We start from the raw sequence: 18865 nt of genomic DNA, 5'->3' as shown, positions 1-18865 counted from the left end.
AACTAAAAGGCGAATCAACATGTGGGATTGCATGAAACTAAAGAGCTTCTGTTCGGCAAAGGAAACTATCAAGAACCTCAATCGAGAGCCAACAGAATGGGAGAAGATTTTTGCCACCTACCCCTCCAAAAGAGGACTAAATCTAGAATATACAGAATATCTAGAATATACAGAGAACTCAAGAAACTTAACACTAAAAAAAAACAAATCCAATCAAAAAATGGGCAAGCAAACTAAATAGACACTTCACAAAAGAAGAAATTCAAATGACCAATAATGCATTAAAAAATGCTCAACATCACTGGCAATCAGAGAGATGCAAATCAAAACTACCCTAAGATTTCACCTAACTCCAACTAGAATGGCAATCATTCAAAACAAAAACAACAACAATGCTGGCAAGGGTGCGGAGAAGTGGGAACTCTAAAACATTGTTGGTGGGATTGCAAATTAGTGCAACCACTTTGGAAAACAGTATGGAGAATCCTCAGAAGACTGAGAACAAATCTACCATTTGATCCAGCAATACCACTTCTGGGTATCTACCCAAAAGAAAGTAAACCAAACTACCAAACTAATGCATGTGTATCTATATTCATAGCTATACAATTCACCATAGCCAAACTATGGAACCAGCCAAGATGTCCATCAACAGATGAATGGATTACAAAAACTGTGGGATATGTACACAATGGAATTTTACTCAGCCATAAAAAAAATATAATTGCGGTATTTACAGGGAAATGGATGGATCTTGAGGACATTATGCTAAGTGAGATCAGTCAGTCGCAAAAAGTAAGGAATTGGATGATTTCCCTAATATGTGAAAGCTAGAGTGAAAGGGGTCATAGGAGGAACTCCAGGTGAAAAAGGAGATTCTATAGAGGAGCAAATAAGGCAACCTAACTGTGGAGATGGGAGGGAGGAAAAGGAAACTCTTTAAAGCACATGATGTACTTATTCATATCGAAGTCAACCACTAAACCAAGCATAGGAGGGAGGGAGTGAGGTGGGGACTGGGTGGGGCTAGCTGGGTATTGTGTGCATTTATGACTACACAAGTTTTTACCCCATTATGATGTATAAATACAATGCACTAATAAAAAATATATTAAAAAAGAATAAAAATAAGGCTGAGGGCATAGTTCAGAGGTAGAATGTCTCTGGGTTCCATCCTCAGTTCAAATAAATAAATAAATAAATAAATAAATAAATAAATAAATAAGAAAGTAAGTATTTAAGTGAACTGTATAGACTACCAGTTCCAGAACAATGCATAATACTGACATAAGAGTGGGCACTCATTTTGTTCCTGAGATGTCTTTGTTTCCCCCTTAAGTCTGACAGTAGTTATTGGGCTATTATTATTCCATGTTAAAGAAGTTTGTATCTTTTTCAATTATTATAGTCAGCATTTTCGTCTGAAGTGGTTGCTGAATTAGTAAATAAAACATTTACTAAAAACAGAAAAAATTATATTTCAAATATTCTATATGAAAAATAATTCAAATACTTTAATTCAAAAAGCGAAATACAGAAAATGGCAGTTATAAAACATAGAAATAGCAAATTAAACATTAACAGATGCTTCAATTTATACTATTTAGACCCCCTTATCGCTATTTAAATTTCATTCATTAGTTTAGTATAATACCTCATCTCAGCATCTGCAATTTTAACAAATTCTTGGAAAGTCTTTTGTTCAGAAACAGATGCTGGTCTGACAGAAACACATTTGAAAATGTTCTTTTTGTGATCATAGTTTCCAATACACCTATGAATTCGGCCTCTAATCAGTCTTGGAAGTTCACGATCCTGTTTTTCAAAATATAAATATTGAAAACATTTATTACTTCATCTTAAATTTTAATCTTTTAACTAGAAACATTAACAACTAGACATAAATCACTCCTAAATGCTATAATTTCCTCACCTAAATCAGGGCCCCACTTCTGACAAGACTATGATAGCTAGGCATATATGGATACCCTATCACAGAGGGAAGACTAACTTGAATAGGGCTTCTTACAAGCTAGCAAGATGCTGCTTCTTAAAATACTTTGTAAGTTCTAATGTAATGGCACATGAATCATCCATTCTTTTGTCAGACTGCAAGGGTTCCACTTTCAGTAGATGGCACAATATGTAGTTCTGACCAACTCTCCAGCTGAGAATAATTAGAATAGTTGGATGGAAAATATTGTTAAAAATCTGTTGACATCAGATACATATCACAGCAGTGAGGAATTATAGAAACTTCATCTGGGAGAATATGGAAGTACAGAATAGGGATTGATTTGGGGAATGTTTCCCCCGTGAGGTATCTGCCAATTACAGAAAGGTATGTGAGAGTATAAAAAACTGGGAAGCCCTTCTGGCGGAGTCATAAAAATAGGAGAACAAAAAAATGGAGTCTGAAGTCCCAAGGAAAAAAAATTCTAGTAGCTACTCCCATCCCATCCCAGACATAGGAACTTGAAAAAGCTGTTGTTTTAAGGGGACTAGTAGCCCAGAAAAAAAAGGTTAGAAATCTCCAAATCCTCTCAATCATGAATAAAATTAAAGTATTCTAAAAATTCTTTCTCTAGAAGGTCACAAAAACACTAATTATAAAGGCTGATGACTGATAAAAAGATTATAATAAAATGAAGAATTTCATCAAAAGCCACCATTAAAAGTGAAAAAGCAAACCACAGAGAATGAGATTTAAACATTAACTGAAAATAACTTGTACCTAAAACAGTTTATAAATCATTAAACAATTCAATAGAAAAAAGAGTATTGGCCTGAAGAGACTTTCACAAGAAGATTTAAAATGGCCAACAAGCACATGAAAAAAAGACTCAACTGCACAACTGTACTTACCCAAATGGCTAAACTAAAAAGGCTGATAATGCTTCGTGTTGGTAAGAATGCTGAGTAACCACCACCCTCTTACCCTTTGGAAAATTAATAACCACTGTCTTCGAACATACACACATCCTATGATCTAGCAATTTTATTTCTAGGTGTAATCAAAAGTGTATGACATGCACATGAAATATACACAAGAATGTTCTCATAATGGCAAAAACCTTGAAACATTCCAAATGCCCATCAAGAGTAAAATAAAAAATCTAAATCATAGTCTGTTCATACAAGAAAATATACACAGCAACATAAATGAATCAAATGGTAGCTACATGCAATAGCATAGATAATCCTACAAACATTGTGTTGAGTTAAAGAACCATACATTTAAATTAGGAAGAGTGACCAGAAGAATAGTGTAAGAAGATAGGGGAAAGAAGAGGGGAAGGGGAAAAGAAGAAATGAGGAAAGAAAAAGTTCAAATTATCCTATATCCATATCTCACTATTATTTATGGGGAGGAGTGAGATCTGAGGAGAAATACACCAATATCTGTATGTGTGTTTGTTTATATGGGTTTGAACCTCACCATGATGTACAATTAAAATTCACCAGTAAGTTTATAAAAATAATAAAATAAAATACAATTTAAGTAGACATCAGCAGGAATTCTAAAAAAAAAAATATAAATACATGGAGATTGAATGATATGTTATTGAATGAGGAGTGGATAAGATCAAAACTGAGGAGAGAAACAAAAAAATTCCTGGAAATTAAACAATAATTAGAGACACAACATGTCAAAATCTATGGTACACTTTGAAGGTGGTATTAAGAGGAAAGTTTATAGTACTGAGTGCCCACATAAGAAGAACAGAGAGAGCCGGGCATGGTGGTGCACACTTGTAATCCCCGCGCTTGGGAGGCTGAGACAAGAGGATCGCACAGGTTTGAAGCCAGCCTCAGCTACTTAGTGAGGCTCTCAGCAACTTAGTGAGATCCTGTTTCCAAATCAAATATAAAATAGGTCTGGGAGTATAGCCCGAATGTAGAAAGCCTCTGGGTTCCACCCCTAATACCACCAAAAAAAAAAAAAGAAGAAGAACAGAGAGTTATTAAATAAACAACCTAATGATACATCTCAAAGCCCTAAAAAAAACTGTAAACATCTAATCAAAGCCAGCAAAAGGCAGGAAATAATTAAAATCAGAGAAGAAATAAATGAAATAGAGAATAATAAAAGAATACAAAGGATCAACAAAACAAAAAGATGGTTCTTTGAAAAGATTAATAGAATTGACAAACCCCTAGCCAACCTAACCAAAGGAAAGAGAGAATCAACTCAAATTATTAAAATCAGAAATGAAAAAGGAGACATCACCACAGACACTGGGGAAATTCAAAGGATTATCAGAAACTATTTTGAAATCTTATTCACCAAAAGACTGAAAAACATGGAAGAAATTGATAGATTTCTAAGCACATACTACTTAAATTAAACCAGAAGACATAGCAAGCCTAAACCAATAGCAAGCAAAGAAATAAAAACAGCAATAAAAATTCTGCCATCAAAGAAAAGCCCAGGCCTAGGTGGGTTTCCAGCTGAATTCTATAAAACTTTCAGAGAACTAATCCAAATACTCTACAACTTGTTCTGGGAAACCAAGAGATGGAATTCTTCCAAACTCCTTCTATGAGGCCAGTATCACATTAATACCAAAACAAATAAAGATACCTCAAGAAAATTAAAGACCAATATCTGGTGAACACAGATGCAGAAATTCTAAAAAAAAAAAAAAAAAAAAAAAACTAGCCGTACACATTCAAAACCATATCAAGAGAATTTTACATTACAACCAGGTTGGTTTCATCCCAGGAAAGCAAGGCTGGTTCAACATATTAAAAAAGTCAATGCATGTTATTCACCACATACTGAGAACAAAAATCACATGATCATATCAATAGATGCTGAAACAGCATTTGAAAAAGTCCAACACCCATTCATGTTAAAAATACTGCAGATCCCCTATGCCAACTACATGCATGAATGTTACCCTAAAGCTGGGGGGCCCCAACTTCTCCCCTGTACAGCTCAAAGCAGTTTATGACCAATTCGATGTCCTTATTCCTTTGCTAAGGGGTACATTCATGCAATAGAAATGGGGGAAAATTAATGGGAAATAAGCTCATGTTAAATGTTTGTAAAATTGTAAATGTCAAAATGTATTTTCTATATCTACCTTTGGCCTGACAGGTGTCAGGAAGTTACTAGACAAAGGGGGGAATGTACCAGTATTGGGAACGGCCTAGGAAGATTTGGGAAAGCTCTGATTATTAATATATTTCAAAAGAAAATAATTGGCATATTTCAAAATAGTTGTGTCAAAATGGCGACAGACATGGGTAAAGAAAGGACTTGATTTCTGCCTAAAACAGGCAGCTATTCCAATGTAAATTAACCTAGCTCAAAGCAACTAACAAGTCAATAGGAGAGGAGAACTAGGCCTGTCTCTATCTAAAGACAGATCTTAGTTGAGGAGAACTAGGCCTTTCTCTAAAGACAGATCTACATGATTGGATAAGCTAGCTAAGATGGTAGGAGGGGTCGACCTTCATGAAAGGAGATACCTCACCACACCTTGCCAGGGGAGGTACCTTACAGGGACGTTCACTAAGAGTCACGCAAACAAGATGGAGGTCTTGGGCATAAAAGGCCGAGTCCACGTGTTAAGTCCTTTGGTGTATTCATTTTGAGTCACCCCCTCATGCCATTTTGGCATGGGGCTGTACTTCTATTTTCTGTATTTCTATCTTTTCATAAACTTCTTTAAATCTTCAAAAAAAAATACTGCAGAAAATTATAATAGAAGGAATGTATCTCAATACCATTAAGACAATATACAATAAACCCAAAGCCAACATCATATTGAATGGGGAAAAACTGCAAGAATTCCCTCTAAAATCAGAAACAAGACAAGGATGCTCACTATCACCACTCCTTTTCAATATAGTCAAGACACTTGCCACAGCAGTAAGAGAAGAATATAAAAAAATATTCAAATAGAAAAAGAGGAATTAAAATTATTCTTGTTTGCAGATGACATGATCCTCTATTTAGAAGTCCCAAAAATTCATCCAAAAGAATACTAGACTGGCCAGATGTGGTGGCACACACTTGTGATCCAAGCATTTGGGATGCTGAGACAGGAGGATCGTGGTTCACAGCCTCAGCTACTTAGTGAGGCTCACTGCAACTTAGTGAGATCCTGTTTCAAAATAAAGAATAAAAAATAGGGCTGGAGGTGCCAGGCATGGTAGCACACACTTGTAATCCCCGCACTTGGGAGGCAGAGACAAGAGGATTGCGCAGGTTCGAAGCCAGTCTCACTGGCTTAAGAGACCCTATTTCCAAATAAAATATAAAAATAGGTCTGGGAGTGTAGCAGAGGTAGAAGGGCTTCCAGGAACCCCAGTATCACCAAAAAAAAAAAAATAGGCTGGAGGTGTCACTCAGAGGTAGAATGATCCTGGGGCTCCATCCCCAGTACCACAAAAAAGAAAACAAAAGACTACTGAAGCTGATTGACCAATTCAGCAAAGGCAGAGTATAAAAATCAACCTGAAGAAATCAGTACCTTTTCTAAATGCCAACAATGATTTCACAAAGAAATAAATAAAACAATCCCATTCACAATAATCTCAAACCAATAAAATACCTATGAATAAACCTAACCAAAGACATAAAAGACCTCTAAAATGAAAACTATAAAACAGTAAAGAAAAAAATTGAAGACGACCTTGGAAAATGGAATGACCTCCCTTGCTCATGAATAGGTAGAATACTATCATCAAAATGGCCATTCTGCCCAAAGTGATCTATACATTCAATAAAATTCCTATCCAACAACATTCTTCATAGACCTATAAAAAATCAGTCATGAATTTAATATGGAGAAACAAAAGACCCAGAATAGCCAAAGCAATTCTCAGTAATAAGAACCATGCAGGAGGCATCACAATTCCTGACTTGAAATTATACTACAGAGCTACAGCAATTAAAACAGCATGGTATTGACACAAAAATAGGCACACAGACCAATGGAACAGAATAGAAAACACAGAAACAAACCCACAAACTTATAGTTAAATTGATCTTTGACAAAGGGGCCAAATCCACAGCCTGGAGAAAAGAAAGCCTTTTCAACAAATGGTGCTAGGAGAACTGGCTATCGATTTGTAGAAAAATGGAACTAAATCCTTACCTCTCACCATGTACAGGAATCAACTCGGGATGGATCAAAGACCTGAAAATCAGACCAGAGACTGTGAAGCTATTAGAGAAGGGCATAGGTTCAACACTCTAACATATAGGCACAGGTAGTAACTTCCTCAACAAGACTTCCAAAACACAGGACATTAAAACAAGAATAAGTGGGATGGCATCAAACTAAAAAGTTTCTGCTCATCAAAGGAAATCATCAAGAATCTAAAGAAAAAGCCTACATAATGGGAGAAGATATTTACTAGCTACCCCTCTGATAGAGGGTTAATATCCAAAATATACAAAGAGCTCAAAAGACTTTACACTAGCAAAACAATCTAATCAAGAAATGAGCAACTGAATTGAATAGAAACTTCACATAAAAAGAGATACAAATGGTGAACACATGAAAAAATTTTCAACATCATTAGCAATCAGGGAGATGCAAATCAAAACTACACTGAGATTTCATCTAACCCCAATCAGAGTTTCAAGCATAAAGCAGTCAACTAAGAACAAATGCTGGTGAGGATGTGGGGAAAGAGGAACTCTTCTATAACTGCTGATATAAATGCAAAGTAGTTCGGCTGCTATGGAAATCAGTGTAGACATTCCTTAGAAAACTAGGAATGGATCCACCATATGATCCAGCCATACCATTACAGGTAATCTTTCCAAAGGGGGTGAAACCAAAGAACTACAGTAACATATGCATACCTATATTCATAGCAGCACAATTCACAAGAGCCAAAATATGGAACCAACCTAAGTGTCTATCAACAGATGAACAGAAGCTGGGTGTGGTGGTGCACACTTGTAATCCTAGCATTTGGGAGGCTGAGACCAGAGGATTGCAGTTCGTGGACAGTCACAGCTACTTAGTGAAGCCTTACGCAACTTAGTGAGACCCTGTTTCAAAATAAAAAATAGGGCAGGGGCTGTAGCTCAGAGTTTGAATGCCCCTGGATTTCATCCCCAGACCCGCAAAAAAAAAAAAAAAAAAGAAAAAGAAACAGATTAATGGATTACAAAATTATGGGAAATACAAGGAATTCTACTCAGCAATAAAGAAGAACAAAATCATATCATTCATGAGAAGATGAAAGACCTGGAGAACATTATGTTAATCAAGATTAACCAAGCACAGAAAGAGAAGGAACATATGTTTTCTATAATATGCTCAAGCTAGGGAGTACTGAGGATACCAGAGGGACTCCAGGTAATGGAGGGGAAACCTCAGGGAAGCCAGGAAGGAAGGGTAGGGGGAAAAAGAAAGTTGAGGTTCATTAATGGAAAAGCTACATGTGATTCTGTGTATACATGTGAATATAGTATTGTTAATCTGGACACTCAGTACTGGGAGGAAGGGAAATGAGGAAACAGGGCTGGGGTAAGGGCACCAAGTACTGTGTGAATATATGCCATTACCAGCATGATCCATATTATGATGTGAGACTAAAGTGCACCAATTTTTAAAAAAAGGGAGAGAAAAGCAAAAAATACACAATTTTTAAAAGATATACTACATGTAAAGTTTAAAAGCAGGCAGAATTTATTTATGACATTAAAAAGTCAGAATAGTGGTTATTTTAGGTAGAAGCAGGAAGCAGTGAATGGGAGGAAGTACAATGAGATTTTAGGGGTGAGAGCAATATTTTACTTCTTAACCTGAGTAGTGTTCACTTTGATACTTCAAAGAGCTATACAGTTATCATTTGTATATTTTCTATATATATTATACTTCAATAACAAAACATTTTAAAATAAACTGGAAATTAGTATTCAAGATATTATAGAAATTACCATGACAATTATTTCTTGATTACCTACTATGTAGCAGGCACTTTATACACTTATGCTTTATAATTTAGTTTCCACAACAACCTTTCAAAGTAGGAATGTATTACTACACTTACAGATTTAAAAAACAGGGTCAGAAAGCTTACACTACTTAAGTCATAAGGCTCGTAAACAGTGAAGTTAACACTGGAGTACAAATCTGATTTCAGAACTGAAGCCAATTTGAGAATTAAAACCAAACCCATTTATAAAATATGTAAATCTTATAATGCCTCCAGCCTTCTTTGTCATCTCCAGCCTTTTTGACCAATAAATCTCTTACTTATATCCTAACCTGCTCCTGCCTTAATTTCAGAACCTTATCTATACTCCCATCACTTTCTAACTGCATACTTTTGGTATTCTACTTACAGGTCCCTAAAAAAATAGGCACTCTCTCACCTCCATCTCATTACATATGCTGCCCCCTCATCTTAAATGCATTCTTCCTCACCTCTTATCCTCCCAACATGCTTCAGTTTGGTTGAACTTTTATCAGTCCTTAAATATCTAAGATAATAGAGGTAATAATCCTTTGAAAATCTCTCCTGTCTAGCCCATCCTTCCCATCTGTTTGGATAGTACCCTGCTTGCACTACTATCACACCACTTACCATATTACAGTTCAACACTGATTTATCTATCTTCCTGAGATTAGAAACTGTGAGAGACGAAACCATTTACCATTTATATTTCATGTTATAGCCCTTGTACTCAGCACAGTGCTTTGTACACAGCAGACTCTCCATTTTTCTTAACTTCAATATCAGAAAACAAAAAAAGTTTTAAGTACTACTAAATTATTAAATTTCTATTGCAATAGAAGTGTAGCCTGCATTTTTGTTTTATGCTTTAACTGCAAATAACTCTTTAAAAATACTCACAATTTCGTAAAATACACAAGGCAGAGAATTCTTCCCATCTCTCATAAGAAAAGTCTTTGAATGGTATGGGCCAGGTGTAACAGCTGAATCAAGAACAGCTAAGAGACATCGAACGAGAGAGTCAATGTTTGTTAAGTGTAAATAAAGTTGAGCAAAGAGAAATTGGTATTTTAAAAATTTCCCACACTAATCTCTCACAGTCCTATTTGAACAGTAGTAAAGAAGATATTTTAAGAAGAAATATTTCTGAAACAACTTTCTATTTAAAATTTCTAGCCGCTGTGGTGGTGCATGCTTGTAATCCCAGAACTTGGGAGGCTGAGACAGAAAGATACAGATTCCAAGCCAGCCTCAGCTACTTAGTGAGGCCCTCTGCAACTTTGTGAAACCCTGTTTCAAAATAAAGAATTAAAAAATAGGGCTGAGGGTGTACCTCAGAGGTAGTATGCCCCTGGGTTCCATTCCCAGTACCCCTAAAAAAAAAGAATAAAAAATAGCTTGGAGGTAAAATGCCCCTGGGTTCCATCTCCAGCACCACAAAAAGAAAAATAAATTTTCTAGCCCTTTCCAATTTAAGAACAGGTTATATGTCAAGTTTGTATAATTGATAATAGTCGGCCATCTGAAGTTTTTTCCTTAGAATATTTTTTCTTGCGTTTGTTAAATCTCCAATCCAGTCTACATTATAGCAATAAAATACATTATTACAACAAATAAGCATTACAATTTAATGAAAAAGGAATTAAAATCATAAGTCATGCATTCTAGTCCAATTCTTCAGCTTACTAATATTTTGTAACTTTGGGCAAGTTGAGTATTAAATCTTATTTTTTGTATATATTTAGGATGCACAAGATAGATATGTATGTGTATATCAAATGTGAAATAATTACTCCAGACAAGCAAATTAACATTATCTACCATCTTTCATAGTTATCTTTTTTGAGTGTTACAACAGTAAGAATATGTATGATCTGCTCTTTGCAATTTGTCAATATACAATATTAACTATAGTCCTCCTGCAACATTTAGGTTTCTTGACTTATTCATCTTACATAACTGCAAGTTTTTACCCTATCATTCCATTTCCTTCCCAATGAGCAAACTGTTTAACCTTTTTTTTTTTTTTTCTGGCATTGGGGATTGAACCCAGGAGTATTCTACCTCCAGATTATACCCCCATCCCTATTTTATTTTTTATTCTGAAACAGGATCTCACTAAATTGCAGAGGGCCTCATTAAGATGCTGAAACTGGCTGCAAACCTGCAATTCCAAGTATTGGGATTATAGGCATGTGCCACAGTATCTAGTTAACCTCTTTCAAAGCTAATTTGTTTATCTCCAGAAGTTTTTATCAAATAATCATATTTGTTCATTCAATAACCATCTGCTGAGTACTGGTTGTGGACATTTGCTGTTTTGAGGTCAGCCTACATTTCCCCTAATAAGATCAAGAAACCTCTCCTATTCCACTCTTAACCATAAGACTTGAATAGGATTTTTCTCCAACCCCAGATACATGTGAAACATCTGGCTGGCTTAAACCAATCATTATATTACATTCACCAGCTACATAGTTCAGAATTTCAGTGATGGGCATATTAACAGTCAAAAGCAATGATATGCAAAGGTAATTAATTACCTTTTGGGGAAAAGCAACTGGAAGAAACTTATCTAAGAATATGGCAGTATGGCCGGGTGTGGTGGTGCACGCTTGTAATCCCCACGCTTAGGAGGCAGAGACAGGAGGATCGCGCAGGTTCGAAGCCAGCCGCGCACGCTGGCTTAGGAGACCCTGTTTCCAAATAAAAATGTAAAAATGGGTCTGGGAGTGTAGCCCGGAGGTAGAAGGGCTTCCAGGAACCCCAGTACCACCAAAAAAATAAAAAAATAAAAAAAAGAATATGGCAGTATGATATAAATCTAAAATGGGTCAGCAAGGACATGTTCCTTTTGAGGTTTCTAGACAATGCCTACATTCTTTGATTTATAACTCTTCCCCTTCACCTCAAAGCTAGCAGGGTAGCAAAAGGTCTAAGCAAGGTCAGTCAGTCTGTTACTATCTCCCTGCATAATGACCCTTATGATTACCATTGGACCCACTGAGATAATCAAGGATAATCTTCCTACTTCAAGATTCTTAGTTTAACCACATCACTAAAGTCCCTTTTACCATATAAGGTAATATTCATAGATTTTTGAGAATTAGGACTTAAATATCTTTGGGGGCCAATCTTTTGTATAATGGCATTATTATTAAAACTGCAATATTTTAATATACTTCAGTGAGATGCAAAAATAACTTTTATTTGGGTAAAAAAGTACTAATGAGAGGTAGACATTAAGGCAATGAAGAAACACTATGGCTAAATCAAAAACAAGACCAGATGAAAATTTAAGCTATTTCTACCACACATTAAAAAATGTAAATATAGCCGGGCATGGTGGCGCACACTTGTAATCCCCGCGCTTGGGAGGCGGAGACAGGAGTATCACAGTTCACAGACAGCCTCAGCCACTTAGTAAGACCTTCCACAACTTAGTGAGATCCTGTTTTAAAATAAAGAATAAAAAAATAGAGCTTAGGGTGTATCTTGGAGGTAGAATGCTCTTGGATTTCTCCCCCAATACTGAAAAAAAAAAGGTAGGAAAGGAAAGACACTACAGTAGTTATCTCTAAAGAAACAAATTATGGGGGCTTCATATATATATCTAAAACTCTAAAACATGGCCATATGAATGTTTATTATATATTTTCCTGTATTTTGGATTATTTCACAATTTAAGTAACAGAAATTTGATTTAAACAATAGAAAGAAAAGTTTCAAATATCTATATCTTACTTGTTTATCTCTTCATGTAGGTAAAAAGTTCCAGAAATATTCTATAAAATTCTTCCTTTTCAAATACTAATTTAGAAAAGATTATAATTATAGTACATTTCCCCTTATTAGTAAAGTATTCTTAATTATTCTTAGAGTGTATAAAATAAGATTTAATTTATATACACCAGCTTGAGAATAAGAGGTCTTGGATGCTAGATTCGTTTCTGCTACTAACTAGCTTCTTGGTTTTCTTATTTGTTCCAATTCTCAAATAACTCAAAGGATTGGATTAGATTACCTGTGTCTAGTTTTAATATTATGAATCAGAAGAATACTACCATGAATAACTAAATACTTAATTCACACAAACCAATGACTGGCCCAAGAACTAACAAAAAAAAATGTATTTTTCTTCAAGATCCTCTAGGTACTCATGTAGATATTAAAACTGTTATGCAAATAGTATTACTAAAGTATGTTTGAAATATTATACCTACCCAAAATTTCAAAAAGAAGTACAGTTTTCTGTGCATGTTCATGCCAATACTTCATGCTTTCAATGACTGCCGAAATAATTCTTAAAGAATTATTTTTTTCCTTAAATTGTAACTGACATGTGGCATCCTTTGGAAAGATTAAAATAAATTAAAAATCTTGCTTTTTGTTTTCAATCATCATATTCTTTCAACTTTTATATAAAGATTCTAGGACCTTAGAGTAAATGTTTGAATATGTAAAAATAAGTACTGAACATTTTAGTACTATTATTTCCCCAAATTAAATTCATCATTAGTGCATTATTGGAGAAGACACCAAGCCGTACTTGGAGGCAATCCAGAAAAGATTTATTTATTTATATGGCATTTATCCACACACTTATTTAGTTTAGTTTTTTTTTCTGTGTGTGTGTTTTTGTTTTTTGTTTGTTTGTTTTTGTTTTTTGCAATACTGAGGATGGAACCCAGGGGCATTCTACCTCCGAACTACAACTCCAGCCTTATTTTTTATTCTTTATTTTAAACAGGGTCTCGCTGACTTGCAAAGGGCCTCACACTAAGTACTTGAGGTTGTCCACCAACCAAAACCCTCCTATCTCAGCCTCCCAAATGCTTGGATTACAAACATGCACCACCATGCCTGGTTTTGATGTTTGTTTGTTTGTTTGTTTGTTTGTTTGTTTGTGGTACTGGGGATGAAACCCAGGGACTTGTACTAGGGATGGAACCCAGGGGCTTTTCTACCTCCGGGCTATACTCCCAGACCTATTTTATACTTTATTTGGAAAAAGGATCTCACTAAATTGCTGAGAGTCTCACTAAGTAGCTGAGGCTGGCTTCGAACCTGTGCGATTCTCTAGTCTCAGCCTCCCAAGTGCTGGGATTACAAGCATGCACCACCACACCCGGCTCCTATTTTTTATTCTTTATTTTGAAACAGGGTCTCACTGAGTTGCAGAGGGCTCACTAAAGGAGCTAAGGCTGTCCTTGAACCATGATCCTCCTGTTTCAGCCTCCCAAATGCTGGGGTTACAAGCGTGCACCACCCTGGCTCTCGACATTTTTGAAGGTCAATCAAAAATATAGTGTAAGATACTAATTTTCAAGGGTGGAGAAAAATTTTTCTTTGTGAAAAAAAGGATTGTGGGGAATGGAACCTTTTTTAAAAATTTATCTATTTACTGGCTGGGGGGCGGGGTGGCGCATGCTTGTAATCCCAGAATTCAGGAGGCAGAGACCAGAGGAGACACCAGACATAGCAGTTCAAGGCCAGCCTCAGCTACTTAGTGAGGCCCTTCATAACTCAGTGAGACCCTGTTTCAAAATAAAGAATATAGGGCTGGAGGGTGTAGCTCGGAGGTATAATGCCCCTAGGTTCCGTCCCCAGTACTACAATATTCATATACATATATACATTTACACACACACACACACACACACACACACACACACACACACACACTTACTTTTCCCCATTCTCCCACTCCTAAAATCTTAATGTCTCCTGTTGAAAATTAACATTACATGAGCCACTGTTACTAAAGTGACTATCATTCTTATATGCAAGAAAAAAAGATGATATTCATTGTAAAACATGGTACATTAGTCATATTTCTAGAAAAATGAAATTTTTTTGGTTTTGTTTTTGGTTTTGTTTTTTTGGTGGTACTGGGGTTCCTGGAAACCCTTCTACCTCCAGGCTACACTCCCAGACCTTTTTTTGTGTGTGTGTGGTACTGAGGGTGGAGCCCAGGGGCCTTCTACCTCCAGACTATACTCCCAGACCTATTTTATACTTTATTTGGAAACAGGGTCTCACTAAGTTGCTGAAAGCCTAAATAGCTGAGGCTGGCTTTGAACCTGTGCGATCCTCCTGTCTCAGCCTCCCAAGCGCGGGGATTACAAGCATGCGCCACCACACCCCACCTCCAGACCTATTTTATATTTTTATTTGGAAACAGGGTATCTTCAGCCAGCAAGGCTGGCTTCGAACCAGCACTATCCTCCTGTCTCCACCTCCCAAGCGCGGAGATTACAAGCATGTGCCACCACGCCTGGCTAGAAAAATGAAATTTATCCTGAAAGATTTTTTAAAAGACTGCTTTTCAGAATGATGGTTTCCAGGAGTTGGGGAAAGTGGGGACTAAAAAATAATTGCTCAACAGATACATAGTTTCAATTTTGTAACACAGTAAACTTTCTGAGATAGATGGTAATAATGGTCACACAATGATATGAATATACATGCCATCAAACTGTATTCTTAACAATGGCTAAGATGGTAAACTTATGTGTATTTTAAGTTACTTTAATTTAAAAATAATTTAAGAATTAATTATTGAATTAAGGGAAATATAAATTATTATTAATGACTACCATATTTTAAAATATTCAAATAAGGCAAACATTTTCTACTCAAAAATAAAAAAGGAAAAGACTGTTTTTTTCAGTCTTTTCTTACGTTTGGGCAGAACAAACATAGGCTACTAAATACCCAAAGACTAACAACAGTAAGAAGCTGTTACCATTCCTACCTAAAAGGACAAGGGAAGGAACTGAAATTACCAAGCCTGTGAAAGCTGGACTCATGAAGGTGCTATGCCATGCAGGGACATAAACACTGCTATCAATAAACCATTTTTTAAGTAGGCAGAAAATGGGAAAAGACAACCTCTCCTCCCACCCTTTGATATCCTCCCAGTAACTTCCATTGGCTGATTTTTAGCAGAAGCCAGCAAGTAAGGAATCCCAGGATGAACTATGTAACATGATTCAGCTTTCTACAGTACAGAGAAGAGCCAGTGAAGAATCTGTTGGTCCAGGGAACAGGGAAAGATGATGGAGAATGAGAAGTGCACATAGAGAAGACGTTTACAAATAAATAGAACACTGTGCAGAGAAGTAGTGAGGCTGAGGTATAAGTACAGATACTGGTACAGAGAAATATAAACCAAAGTAGAGATTTATTAGAGTGCATGCCATGTTTAGAGAAATGTAAAGAGCTGGAATGACTAGCACATTGGAGAGTCTAATACAGTGTGGAATATGAAGCTGGAAAGGTAGAATAGTACCAGATGATAAAGCAGAGGTCAGCAAATGATGGCCTATCCTCCAAATCTAACCTACCATCTGTTTATGTAAATTTTACTGGAATACAGCCATGCCCATTTATGTATGTACTATCAGACAGTATGGCTCATAAAGTCAGAAATACATATTATCTGGCCCTTTACAGAAAAATGTTTTTGGTCTCTGTTGAAAAAAAAAAAGAACAACATATTGAAGAGCTTGAATAATTTCTCAAACAATGAATAAGCCATCATTATTTTAATAATTAGTAATCAGTGAGACCCAGAATCCAGCAGGAAACTTAATTCCCCTAAGAAAACATTTAGAAACTAATGTTCATCCACTCCAATGGAATTGGATATTGCTAATCAAGTAACAAATGTCATGGGATTAATTTTAAATGTTCTTTCCTCTGTGGTAACTTTCTAAACATTTACCTCATATTTTTAAATAAATCATTCATTCATTAATATTTAAATGTTTACCTTCAGAGTATTTTCTTCTGGAACATCATCGAACGCTTTTTTCTTAAATTGATTTTGTTGAAAATTGGGCCTAAATGCCTGTGGTGCACTATTTTTGTCTAGGCCTTTTATTGAGGAGCCAGATGTTTTTGATGAATGCATTTGTCTGAGTACCTCAGTTTCTCCATGATGAGATAAGGTAGGAGGTTCAGATAATCTCGACTGCTTTTGTTGCCAAGCTCCCAAATTCATAGGATAAGAATGTTTCCCATCATTTCCTACTAGGTTTGTTCTTTTACATTGAGGCCTAAAATCACTTTTATCCCAAGTTTTCAAGCTGGTATTTTTGTTGTTATCTCTGTAGATGTAACATAGGGGGGGGGGAAGCATTTGTCATTTGTTTTTATATTTTTTAATTAAAAAACAATTCGTGAAAATTTTACTTATATAGCAATTTATGGTTTACAAACTACTTTGTAACTTAACTAGTTAGAAATTCCAAACACATCACAACAACCCTACAAGATATTACTTCTCTTTCCAGATGAGAAGACAGAGCCTAAGTGAGGAAATAATAAGCCCAAAGTCATATAGAAAGTTACTAACTAACAAGTCCAGATCCAAGAGAGGACTAGTCTCCCAACTTGGAGTACAGCGCTTCAAAGTATATATTTTAAAAAGTCTTATTGGTGCACTGTAATTGTCATGACAGTGAGATTCATATGTGCACATAACATTGGTAAACTAAACCTCCACATATAGCTCCAAGTGGAAAAAATATCAGAAGTTTTGCTTAATTCTTTTTTTTTTTTTTTCCTGCGGGTCTGGGGATGGAACCCAGAGGCATTTGACCTCCGAGTTACACACCCTGCCCAATTTTTTATTCTTTATTTTGAAACAGGGTCTGAGTTGCGGAGGGCCTCACTAAGTAGCTGAGGCTGTCCATGAACCGTGATCCTCAGGTCTCAACCTCCCAAATGCTGGGATTACAAGCATGTGCCACCACACCCGGCTTGCTTAATTCTTTACACATTGATTTTTAAATTTCCTACAAATAAAAAATATCAAAGTGTGGTTTATCAGTTATTCTAAATCACAAGCCAGGCGTGGTGGCACACAGTTGTAATTCCAGGATTTGGAAGGCTGAGAGAGGAGGATAACAGTTCACAGACAGCCTCAGCTACTCAGTGAGGCCCTTTGCAACTTAGTTAAGACCCTGTTTCAAAATAAAGAATAAAAAATAGGATGGGGGGTGTAGCTCGGAAGCAGAATGCCCCTGGGTTCCATCCCTAGTACCTAAAAAAAAAAAAAAAAAAAAATCTAAATCACAAAGAAAATTAATATAGGTAAATTAGATAGCTATTTTGTTAGCTATTTTGTGCTTTTACTATGGAACTGAAAAACCCTAATTGTGACCTGCTGTTGCACTTACTGGCTATATTAATCTAAGTGGAATTTTATCAGCTGATCAGAACATGATGTTAATGAGGCCAAAATCAAAAGGTTATATTCTAAGCAGGATACTTAAAAGTTCCAAAGGAAAAAACTAATACAAGTCACAAATTCTTAATTCTGAGTAAGTTTCCTGGAAATAACACAAGTATTACAAGAGGGCAATCAACACAATCCATCTCTTGTTTAGAAAAACTAGTTTTAAAAAAAAAAAGTCTAGGTTCACTAAGTGATCAGGAACAAATTTAAGTTTTTTTGTTTATTTTGTTTTGTGATCCTAGGGATTGAAGCCAGAGGCATTCTACCTCTTACCTATACCCCCAGACTTTTTTATTTTTGGTTTTCAAACAGTCTCACTAGGCTGCTGAGAGTCTAGATAAAGTTGCTGAGGCTGGTCTCAAACCTCTGTCTCAGCCTTCCAAGTACTGGAATCATAGGTGTAGACCATGACAGCCACTCAAATCTAAGTTTTATGGGGCCTGAAGTTTATATAACTTGGAAAGTAAGTACAAAATTAAGTATAAACATGATGAGAAAAGTCACAATTTCAAAATTTTAAATTATAAATAATACAAAAATAATATCCAGGGAAATATTGCTAGAATTATTAACTTCCTGATATACTGCTATAAAGACTTTTTCTACACTGATCACCTCTTCATATAACAATTTTGTAATTTTTTTTCAATAGAACAGAAGTACAAGTTGTCTTTCCTCTCTCAT

At 35.8% G+C, this 18865-nt stretch overlaps 1 protein-coding gene across 3 annotated transcripts in view; it reads right to left on the bottom strand.

Moving 5' to 3' along the window:
* Nucleotides 1-1623: 1623 nt before the first annotated feature.
* The window catches only part of SPATA22 (spermatogenesis associated 22), a gene marked incomplete at both ends in the record, with an annotated part of 30067 nt that continues 12825 nt past the window's right edge, over nucleotides 1624-18865 (bottom strand). For all 3 annotated transcript variants that reach the window (XM_080712803.1, XM_080712804.1, XM_080712805.1), the window contains 4 exons: nucleotides 1624-1815; nucleotides 9835-9932; nucleotides 13158-13284; nucleotides 16712-17048. In XM_080712803.1, the coding sequence (XP_080568929.1) occupies nucleotides 1624-1815; nucleotides 9835-9932; nucleotides 13158-13284; nucleotides 16712-17048 (754 nt within the window). The remainder of the gene's footprint in view (nucleotides 1816-9834; nucleotides 9933-13157; nucleotides 13285-16711; nucleotides 17049-18865) is intronic.

The sequence above is a fragment of the Muscardinus avellanarius genome, assembly GCF_963383645.1.
Source record: "Muscardinus avellanarius genome assembly, chromosome: 16".
Classification (NCBI taxonomy): domain Eukaryota; kingdom Metazoa; phylum Chordata; class Mammalia; order Rodentia; family Gliridae; genus Muscardinus; species Muscardinus avellanarius.
The sequence above is the reverse complement of the archived record's forward strand: the minus strand, read 5'-3'. Positions and strand labels throughout refer to the sequence as shown.